This window comes from Acipenser ruthenus, chromosome 20 (assembly GCF_902713425.1).
Source record: "Acipenser ruthenus chromosome 20, fAciRut3.2 maternal haplotype, whole genome shotgun sequence".
In the NCBI taxonomy this organism is placed as follows: Eukaryota; Metazoa; Chordata; class Actinopteri; order Acipenseriformes; family Acipenseridae; genus Acipenser; species Acipenser ruthenus.
In genome coordinates, this window is record NC_081208.1 from 29,090,674 (window position 1) to 29,102,336 (window position 11,663).

At 43.6% G+C, this 11,663-nt stretch overlaps 1 protein-coding gene across 1 annotated transcript; it reads right to left on the reverse strand.

Moving 5' to 3' along the window:
• Nucleotides 1–329: 329 nt before the first annotated feature.
• On the reverse strand, nt 330–8,606 carry LOC117425021 (aspartate aminotransferase, mitochondrial-like). Its single transcript, XM_034041634.3, has 10 exons — nt 8,440–8,606; nt 5,816–5,972; nt 5,220–5,348; nt 4,536–4,595; nt 4,118–4,279; nt 3,520–3,624; nt 2,969–3,119; nt 2,539–2,704; nt 2,002–2,152; nt 330–1,525 (listed from the first exon to the last, which is right to left on the reverse strand). Exons 1-10 carry the CDS (start codon nt 8,520–8,522, stop codon nt 1,403–1,405), a joined length of 1,287 nt encoding a protein of 428 aa, XP_033897525.2. The 5' UTR covers nt 8,523–8,606; the 3' UTR covers nt 330–1,402.
• Between the last annotated feature and the right edge of the window lie 3,057 nt (nt 8,607–11,663).

Genomic DNA, 11,663 nt, shown 5'->3' on the forward strand with positions numbered 1-11,663 from the left:
TACAGCGTTGGTGGACCACGCAGCTCTGGGCAGGTTATAGGTGAGCCCACAGGCGCCTGGCCAGTCTACAGGGGTCGCTGGTGCACGGTGAGCCGAGGACACCCTGACCGACCTAAGCCCTCCCCACCTGGGCGGTGCTCAGCCAATTTGCACGCTGCCCCCTGGGAACTCCCCTCCACGGTCAGCAGTCGAATAGCCTGGACTCGAACCGGTGGCCTCCAGGTGGTGTACAGTAGTTGTGACATGCAGAATCAAGAAATACATAACCATGGGTGCAAGCTCAGGGGTCCAATCAAGTCACTGTGCATGCAATAACACTACACACTGGGTAGTTTCAGCTCATCTTTATTCACTTGTACACAACGATTATTAAAAGTGCAGATATTTTCACATGTATATATTTCACACATAGTTTATTAAAGTACATTCGATGGTTACAGTAAGCGTTTCTGACCTCAAGTACAAGCCTGTGACACATCTACAATTTATTGAAATGAGAAATGCTTTGGCCAAACTACATTTTCAGTAACAAAGAAGACATATACCAATGCTTGAGAACCAGGATTTTAGAGTTTCGAAATTATTTCAATTTTTTACAGTAGTCCTGGAAGCATTTAAAAATCATGATTGTGTACTCCGTCACACTATTTCTAATACTGCACAGCACGGATAACAAACGCAGCACCGGAGAGACACTGGTGTGCCATGTGAAAGTGGAGCAAAAGAAACTGAGCCCAGTAACATATATGTAGCCAAACTATTCAATTCAAATAAATATTGCAAATTTATAAAAGCTAGATGAAAAGGTGCTTAAGACATGACCTTGTTTTATTGGTGTAGCAGGTAGTTTCAAGGAAGGAGCTAATGGATACAGGACAGAATAGAACAAGGTGAAAGCCTCTACTCTTGGAAGTGCTGAAGTTGGGGCATAATACAAATTACAAAGAGCCCTGGTTCATGAAGCAAATGTGCAATGACTGCCACTGACGGGAATACACAGCCGACACGCCGATTCTTACTTTACACCTTACTGGTTTAATTTAGTATGCTAGTTTCCGATAGGGAATATACTGGGACTTCTGAAACCGGGGACCCCAAAAGTGGCTTGTACCTTGGCAACACTGGCAGTCAAAAGGAAGTGCGCATGATTCTAGTGCCTTGTTGGGCAATTTGTTTTTTCGATCCAATAAACAAAACCAAATTGGGGAGGTTACCATGACAAACTGCTTTCCTAAAGCCTTCCTGTGAAAAATATCCAATCAAATCAGGTTAGGCCTTGAAGAAAACACACAAAAAAAAAAAAAAAAAAAAATCTGGAGACACTAAGATAAACTTCCAACATCTACAAGGAGTAAAGATTGAGGCTGAAAAGCAAGCATTTCATTCGACACGACCCCCCAGTTTACTTGGTGACCTGGTGGATGGCGTGGGCCAGGTAGGCCACGTTCGCCGAAGTCACGCCAGCCATGGAGATGCGTCCGTCCTTCGTCAGGTAGACAGAGTGCTCCTTGGTCAGGCGCTCAACCTGCAGGCGGGGGGGGAGAAACAGAGTCAACTCAGAAACAAACTCAATGACAAATGTTTCCATTAGAAGGGTTTGTCTTCAATTGAAAAAGGCTTCCAAAACTTTAATAACTTTCTCTATGTATTTCTAATTTTAGCAGTGTTTTATAGGTTTTGGATGAAGAACGATGACCTCCATGAATACAGGGTATGAAAAGGAGTATTAAAGTACTACACACATAGGGTACAGCTGATGTCTTGGTACTAGAAGGTGAAACATAGTCTAAATTCTCACTATTGGACACGCTATACTGCAGTTAAACAGTGTCCAGATCACAGGTTTATACATAAATTAATAAATAAAGAATCAGCAAAAGCTGGGTTCACTGTCCCACAGATCCCTCTGTATTCCCCCCCCCACCCCCCCCGCGCAAGCACAGCCCTGCCGGAGCCCCGCTCTACCCGCGCAAGCACAGCACCCCCGGATCCCTGCTGTACCTGGTCAGGCTTGAGGCCGGTGAAGCAGAACATGCCAATCTGGTCGACGATGTGCTGCCAGTTGTGGCTGGAGCCCTCCTTCTTCAGGTTGGACACCAGCTGCTCCCTCATGCTGATGATGCGGTTTGCCATGCCCTTCACCTCCTGCAGCCTGGGGAGAGAACACAAGGCAGTGAGGGGGTGGGCTTCATTCACAGTGCATGGGGTCTCTGTACACACAAGGAATGAGCTGCTAATGCATACCTTTAAGAAAAACTAGAAAACAAAAAGTTAAATGACAAACAGTTACAAGTCTTGTCAACTAAAAAATGAAGAAAGACCTGTAGTCAAAGCTTGTCTTTTTGCATTTCTAAAAATTGACCATTGATGATTGTTACAGTATGGATGAAATCTATTGGATCCTTTGCTCAGGACAGCATGCCAAGTAAAGTTTTGCATTGTACTGATCTAGCTCTGGTCTCAAAGAAAGTTTGATTTTTCAGTTCATCTCCAGCAGAGGGAGGTGAGTGTGTAGAGAGCAAAGCCGGGAGCCCTTACCACTCCTGGCGCAGCTCAGGGGTGTTCATGATGGTGGCAGCGATGCGGGCCCCGTTCATGGGAGGGTTGGAGTACATGGGGCGGATCAGGATCTTGAGCTGGGACTCCACACGCTTTGCCTCTTCAGCATCGATGCAGACCACAGTGAAGCCGCCCACACGCTCGCCTGGGAGAAGAGGGGGAGAGCAGGCAGTTAGTCCGAGCCTCAAAAAGCACAGGCATAGCTCGCGAGAGGGTTAAGGAGAACTGTAAACTATATCCCCTAAATTGTGGTCAAGAATGCCCATACAAGTTTATTACCGGATTCTCAGAACAGCACAATACTTAAGTGAGGCATCTTTACAGATGTGAGGGCACCACAGTTTTATCCTCATGGTGAAAATATACTTCATGTTTATATATAGCTTCTTCCCATCAGAGCAGATCTTACCGTACAGCCCCATGTTCTTGGCGTAGGACTGGGACAGGACAATGTTAAGGCCCTGATCGATAAAGTGGCGTACGGCCCAGGCGTCTCTATCGATATCCCCGCTGGCAAAGCCCTGGTATGCCATGTCAAAGAAGGGGAAGAGGCTCCTTTTCTGAGAAAGAGAAATGCACACAAAAAGGGCTTCAACTGGATTGCCAGTACAATCCTGTTCACAGGATTCACCGCTGGAGCAAAAGCAAATCTCCCAATGCCTTTCTCCACTGCTGCATTTAAAGCAAATAAAAACAAAATCTATTATCCAAATACTCCCCGACTAGGCTGAATTTCTACATTGTACTTCATCGCAGCCTCCACCATGCATCTCTAAACTAGAGATCCAGTCCTGGAGGGCCATTCCACTCTAGGTTCAACAGGCAAAATATCATGAACTACTTCAGGGTCTGGATGGAGGTTTAATTGGGTCAATCAAACATTTAGAACAGGGTTGAAACAAAGACCAGGACTGGAAGGGCCAACTTCAGTCACCCCTGCCCTGGACCCTGTAAGCTCACCTTGACCAGGGCGGCCAGCTCCTTCCACTGCTCTGGCTTGGGGTCCACGCCGGTGGGGTTGTGAGCACAGGCATGGAACAGGACGATGCTTTTCTCAGGGATTTTCTGAAACCAAAACAAACACACACGTGGTTAGAAGCTGTGCTCTGTATTTTCACTGGGTGCTCCCGGCTGTAAGGGCCTACAGGGACAGCTATGCAGGGGTGAAGATAGCAATCAGATATACAGCAAAGCCCAGATTTGAATGGAGGATTTACAGAACGTGAATGCAAGTCTCAAGACAAAAGAGGGTCCTGGGGAGATCAAATACATTGCAACTAAACCAGGGGTTCATCTAGTTTCTTCACAAACTAAACACTATAGAAGCTAGTGAAGCATCTACAGAAGCTAGCGCAGCTCAGTACATTGAGTCTACAAAACAAAAATGCTATCACTTTTCCTTAATTATAAAAGACCCAGTACCTTTTTGTTTACAAACTAACCCCTGAACTAAACATTACCACCATTATCAAAAGCCACCACAAGCAGGGTGTTCTGTATCTTCACTAGGGATTCTGTTTGCAGATGCTGGACTCCACTCTAACCCCCCCCAACTCACAGAGATGTCGTCCAAGGCTCCAGCAAAGTCGAACCCGCAGGTCTTGGGGTCATAGTAGCGGTAGCCGCCGAGCTGCAGGCCCGCGTCCCTGAAGATCGGGGTGTGGTTACCCCAAGAGGGCTTCGGGAGGTAGACTTCACTGCTGGACTTGTAGAAACGAGCCTGTGATGACATGAGCAAGACATGGGTATATCAGGGAAGTAAATAAGCAGTCCCCCCATCCCCTTCCAGAGTTTTCTACAAGCTTGATTTGACAGTGTATAGGTAACAAGCTCAGGTGTGCCTTGTTAAACTCACAGTAAAACCAAGAATGGATCAAACTGCTACACAATGGGAGTCTAGTGGAAGGCCTGGCCTCAGTGTGGCTTTAGGGTGTTCAAATTCACTAATGCACAAAGCAGAACAGGACTGCACTTACCAGAAAGTTTCCACCAACCCGAAGGGACCCAGTGCCTGAAATGGTTTGCATGGTGGTGTACTGCAAGAAAGAAAAGGAGCGAAAATTCAAAGCAAATTCCTGAAATGAACCAGCTTGGCTACGGGCTAGAAGAACCTCACACTAAAGAGACTCTTGTTATTCAAATCAGGATAATTCGTCAAATAAAACGTTACAAATCAAGTTGGCAAACGCTTACAACTAGGTGCATAAAAGGATCTGGGATTGAACTTGACTTGGTCTCCAGCCACATTTTACAAAAGGCGAACTGTGCTAACTTGAGTTACTGATAGATTTAGGGTACATTTATAAGTGTTCACGAGTCATGAGTGAAGGGAGTCGGGTCTGTCTTACAAAGAATGCAAGAGAATACACTCAACTTGGATTAGAGGTAGCTGCTGAACACAAAAACATACAAGTCATTAAATCGAAATAACAGACAAGCTAATAGGTTATGAGAAACAAGGACATTCATTTGTTAACTCAGAAAAAAAGTATTTGCTCTGTCTCTATAGAACGGTTTGTGGTTGAAATGTTTGGTGATATAATAAGTGTAGTTGCTGCCAATAGGCTCCAATGGGGACTTGATGTTCCACAGGACAGCAGCAGGCTGCAGTTTGACAGATCACCATAACAACCAGTTTCCCTAAATGCCTGGCAGCTTACCCGGCCACTCTTGAGCACCTCGTGGTTCTGCCCCAGTGCCAGCTCTGCAGAGGCCTTGGCGAATTCAGCCAGTCCGCCAATGGGAAGGTATTCCTTGTCCATCTTCTTGGCAGCGATCTGAGTCTCAGCCTGGCAAGGAACAGACATCAAAAGAGCCATTATTTTCATGCAGTACACAACCCTTAACTAGGGATGGAGCACAGCAGTTTCACCCATCTCAGGTTTTACTGCGAGCTTGATCAGCCACAGTGTGTAAGTAACATGCTCAGGTGTGTCCTATTAAACTCATAGTAAAACCAGGAACGGATCAAACTGCTATACAATGAGAGTCGTATTTCCGTCCTTGGTTAACACTGTGGTACATATCGCTAATGCTGTTGATTAGTGTCATTTTAAGCCAGCTAGCATTAAGCATCAAGTGTCAGTTTGAGAGCCTTGAAATGTCCTGTTCCAAAAGGTACAGTACTGGTGAAATGATGACAAAGTCATCAGCAGGTGTTAGTGTGAACATCCTAGTAAAGTCATCACAAAGTTGTGAATGCCTGTTAACTCAAAATGAACAGCGTGTCCACCTCAAAGGTGTGCCTGTCACTCACCTTGCGGACGCAGCTCAGGACGAAGGGCTTGCCGTTATCGTCGCGGTACGCACCCACCCCCAGGTTCATCTTCTTGGGGTTGGCGTCCCGCTTGAAGGCCTCGGTCACACCCAGGATGGGGTCTGGGGGGCCCATCTCCACTTGGGACCACACGGAGCTGGGAAAGGGAACCAACAGCATTAGGTGAGCAGAATCAAAAAATGCAGACTGAAAGCCACTTAGGTTCGGTTCTCTGCATTAATAAGCAATATGTGTGGGATAAAGCATCATTAGATTCCACGTTTGCAACAGCTGACCATTGGCTGGCTTTCCCTCTCCATAGAGTTAATAAGCTATGCTGTGCAAATCTGACTGGGCTGTGTCATTTCCTTTTGCTTAATCACAGCTAATGAGGCCAACTTAGCCAGGTCATGTGAGCTGCAGGGAAGCGATCGGGTTGCTTCATATTACCCACAAAACAAAAGGTGCAATTCCATCCCGAGGAGATTGCACTGAAATCTTTTTTTGCAGCAGAAACTTAGTTTCTGAAACTTTGTGAAAGTAAGTCTGATGCCCTCAAACAGCTGTATTAAAGCAAACTAAGCATTTCTCAAACAGTATGAGGCCAGTGCTTTGGGTAGCATGGAGTTAAAGGGCTGGGTGGATTTCATACACATACAGTTATTTGACTGGACAACACAGCGACAATGCATAGAGTAGTCCCAGGAAGAATTACAGGGTCACAGACAAACAAGCAGTCACTAGTCCACAGTCAGCGCCATGGCACCTTCGCAGAGATGAACTGCTACCTCAAAGCTACAGCACTTTTCCCTGGGGTAGGGACACCACTGCTTGCTCTGTGGACTTCAGTCTCCTGAACATCAACTGTACAGGGCATGTGGGGCAATTCTGTTCCAAAAATAACTCACACTGGCACCCTGCGCTCAGGAGTAACCCCAATTAAATGTTTAAATGTATTTTAAGACAGCAATAGATACCACCCACAGAACAGGAAGCTGAACTATCGCACAAGGCCAGCACAACATAAAATGAGTGTGTGATGTTGTATTTTGAGAACAAGCTAAATACTTAGCCAGCTAACCTTTCAGCTGATATCTGGCACACCGATGATGCTCTCGTCTTGCATTTGCAATTAATGTCAAAGACTGAGGAGAGAAGATATAAATAGTTTTGTGGTGCTCTGGAAACAGTGTGCAGTGCAAGTCAGAGTCTGTTACAGTAGCTGAGGGAAACGTGCATCAGAGATCACGTATAAAAAGTCACCGAGTTCAAAGAACAACCGTTTAATGTTATGTAGGCCTTCATGTAAATCAACACTTAACAGCCGGGGCACATCAGTAGAAGCCAGGAATGGTTCATGGTGTTTCAGTGCGTCACAGAGAAAACAAAACCCCATCAGGCCTCTAACTGGGCTGGGATGGCTCGTTCTACTTACTGGTAGTGATTAGACAGCCCAGTGTGATCTGGAGTAGTGGCATCATTAAAAGTGAATTGGAGATATTTAAATTGATACAAACAGCAGAGGCCACCAGGGCTCTGTGCAAGCAGGGAGGCATGAGTAAAGAGTATATTCAACTGTATTTGTTTTGCTACAGTTTTATGGTCCTAAAACATCTATATCATTACTGTAGTTAAATATTGTACTGTAGAGTTGCAGACTGCATGTAGGATCTGCTGCTAGTGCATCAGACCCTTCTGCATAAGTGGCAGTTTGCAACAGAGGTAGTGGTTATATCTGTCTGCCAATGTGTCATGCCAAAATTACTGTCACAATGTCCAATTTAGTTTTTAATGTAGTCCCCTGCCTCCTCTGTGTTTGCCAGGTACACTTTGTCCTCCACGGTGCAGAATGAAGGGCACGCGATGATCACTCACGCTGCGGATGCAGTACCGACAAACCAATCAGTTCAGAGGCTTGTGCCCGGCAGCCAATCACAACCCAAAAGCAACCAAACCTACGGTTTCCTGGATGGAACAAACTTAACTGAATTGGCAGAAGTCAGTACAGACATTGCGGAAACAATTTTATTTAAAAACGAAAATAATAAATTTGGGAGACATAGAACTGGTCACTTAATACACCCCATCCCCCGTGCGTTTTTTTTAATGCTGTATTATACCATTATTAGATAGTTAAATTAAGCAAAACCATGTTGAAATCACCTTAGTAGCTCGGTAATATAATACAACCCAAGTCAGGGTAAACACGTGCATAGTTTAATGTGCCAAATTACAATAACTGACATCAATTCATACCTTGACCAGGTGGAACAGAAAACGCCATTTTAACTACTGAGCAGAATAATCGTACAACATATATTCGTTACCATGGAAGAGGGATAATGTGTTGTGTGTGAACAGCAAATCTAACAGAATGAATTTAAAGAGGATGTAATATATCTACACTCAAATACATTTAAAGCAGTTCCATAAATCAAGTTATGTATTTTAGTTGCCGAGAATAGGTGAAAGGCGAGGCAATAACCAAGGTTAATAATCGATGCAAGGGCAGTTCATTGAACTTGACTCAACAGTGAACGATAGAGACTGCAGACCACACATTCATCGCATATAAGAAGCCTTAATTCCACACACAAAAAATAATAACCTTAAACTCGCTTTACCTGGCTCTGGCAGGGAACACTGCCAGACTGGGGTAGTAAGCCCCGACATTGAGGATTATCTTCCTGGATTTGAGCAGGGCCATCGCTGCCGACTGAAGACGAGGAGAGAGACTTGCTGTAATCAGAGAAAGCAGGGACGCTCTGTAGGAAAGACGAGAAAAACCAAGACTAGAACTAGGGCCTAAAAAAAAAACCTGCAGGAGAAAACAACTGCCGGGACTTTATCACAGCGCCCCCATTAGGTCGCCAAGACAACCTATATCTCTAATACTTCATAGTTCAGAATGTATTTGGTTATTAAAAAGAAGCAAATAATTGCTCTTGTTGCTTCCTCCCTGGCATAAACAGGACAGCACAGCACAGATGCAGTATTGAGAACGTGGTTTATATTGGCGGCATTGTAGCGTCACTGCCTCGCTATTCAATTCAAGGGCTTTAGTATGCGTGTGTGATTCGGGCCATGACACAAATCATTTTATTTAGTAACATGGAAAACCCACATGATGGCACCATTGGTTTATTGTGTACTATATGTGTTATCTACCCTATGCTACGTTGTCACACCCGAAGAGGCACACCACACACACACACACACACACACACACACACACACACACACACACACACAGAAATACTGTAATGGGTTTACATTAGCGCATTCATGTTGAGGGCTTTGTATAAAGAAACATTTTTTGTTTTGTTTTTCAAAATATATACAACATAGAAATGGGTTCATAATGCAGTTTTACGCATCGCTCAAGTATACTCAATGATATCTTCTTATTGACTTCTAATTAGTACATAATAAGTACCCAGTGATTTCCAGATTCTATCAATGCAATGCTTGTCTGGTTCACTCCCAGCCCTGCTTGTTTCCCCAGTTTGAACTCTGGGGTGTGGGTAGGTGGCTGGCAGGCTGCAGCAGTGTGTGATGGGAAAACCACATCACGGGACCAGCCAGTGGGGTGAGTGTACAAGCTGCTCCTTGCTCCTGAACTGCCTTCCCAGTGAAGAGTCTGTCTCTCAGAGTGCCCAGTCAGAGCCTGGATATATGTTACACCCATCCTGCCGAACCAGGCATCTGACCAAGCGATTCGACCCATTTCACAGATTTCACTGAATTCCTTTTCTTAAATCAATACTTCAATGCATCATGCAATAGACCCCCAGGACCCCCACGTTTTAACATTCCATCTCAAAGGTCAAAATACTTCTTCGAACTAGTCTTGACAAAAAATCTATACGATGATCACATTCCTTCCATGAGTATCAAACCTTATTCAATCAAATGGCAGAAGATCATCTTATTCTATATTTTAATGAGCCTGAAGTGGGTCAATCTGAATATGTGTAAAAACGTTACCATGGCAGCAGCTGAGTCACCGGGCTTCCCTGACCTAAGGAGATTTGCTCTGCTTATTTATATATGAGAGCAGTCTATAAAAGTCACTTTGCATTTCCCATTTTTGCCCTGAAATGAGCATAAATGAGCTCTTAATATTCCTGCAGACAGCAAGGCAAATGCAGGGGGCCCTTCTTCAATGCACTTCATACATTTGTCATGTTTCTGAGAGAGGTTGGGAGGGAAGTGCTCCCAGCGGTTTTTCGCCTCCTCTCTCTTAAAGCGTGGGTCTTAAAGCGTGGAAGTTTTAATGCTTCCGCCATCATGCTTCCACCAGCAGCCCAGCAGAACCCGTTTCACCGGTGGCTGATGCAGTAGCACGGTTTCTACCAGCAGGGGTCACTCTGGTGTAATTTATTTTAATGCAAGCCATTCTCTACTCATAAGGGTTTACCTCCTCTCCACCTCTCCCTCTTGGAAGAAGCCACCTGCTTTAAACTATTATCAGTGAAGACAATGAGCCCTATTAAAAAAAGGTTTCACTAGTTATTTAAATAAGAAGAAGAAGAAGAAGAAGAAGAAGAAGAAGAAGAAGAAGAAGAAGTTGGATAAGGGTGTCTGCTAAGAAATAAATAATACTAATAATAATAATAATAATAATAATAATAATAATAATAATAATAATAAAATAAGTTATTTGTATGACTAAAATCCAGTTTGATATTTATGAAACTGTTCTATTATTATTATTATTATTATTATTATTATTATTATTATTATTATTATTATATAAATGTTACAGTAGACTTTAACAGGATTCTTTAGCAACAGTGCCTTTAACCCTCTACTGAAGCCTAGTTGTCATAGAAACCTGCAAAGATTCTAGAAGACGAAAACAAGATGTCTTTCTCCCTCTCCCTCTCTCCCTCTCTCCCTCTCGCCGCTGTTGAACTCACTCTTTAATTACATTAGTCAGAATGAAACATTTAACAAGAATGCACACCATGTACACTGTGTAGGCATAATGCATTCAACCTGTATAAGTATACCCACTTCCACCCACTTCCAGAAAAACACCTGTTCATTTTATAAAATGATAACCAAACTGCTGAACTAAGTAATACATAGTCTCCTGTGCCCCAGTATACCAGCGGAAGACTAGCGGACGCCTCAACCACTTTACAGCTTTCTCTGCTTTGATTGTGTTTAATAAGAAATGTTCAGCATGGCATAGTAAACATACTGTGACAATCTACGAACAGCCAGGGGCGTGCCCGCTAACACAACACCTGATCCAGTTTCTAATGTGAAAAGGCAGCTGTGGTTTGTTTAATTTCTAAACACCACTGACCAGCAACCATGTGCATGTATTACATTCTTCTTCACATTCTATTACCAAGCCACTTACAAACAGACATTGTTGACTGTCCGGTGTGTTCACATTCTCTTAAGCAGTTGGAACTTGTTTTTTTTTAAATATGTTTTTAATATGTTTATGTATTACCAGCTGAAACTGTCCCTGAACAGTGCTGTGACCACACAGCTGGAGTTGGGATTGAAATACACGTTTACTGGGTTCTTAATGGATATCCAGCTGGGATATGAAACTCCAGCACCAGTTTACAGTAATTAAATTCATTTCAAGTGTGGAGACACAGTCATTGATGTCTTTTTAACTGTCTTTACAGTAAACCAGTGTGGTCTATTCCTGGAATCTCCAACAGGGTTGATGAAAGAAAGAAAGAAAGAAAGAAAGAAAGAAAGAAAGAAAGAAAGAAAGAACTTGCAAAATAATGTTGTATTTGCTTTTTTGAAGTAGGAATGTAAACAAATGCAAACAGTTGTATAAAATGTGATATCAACTGCTGAAATATTTCAACTG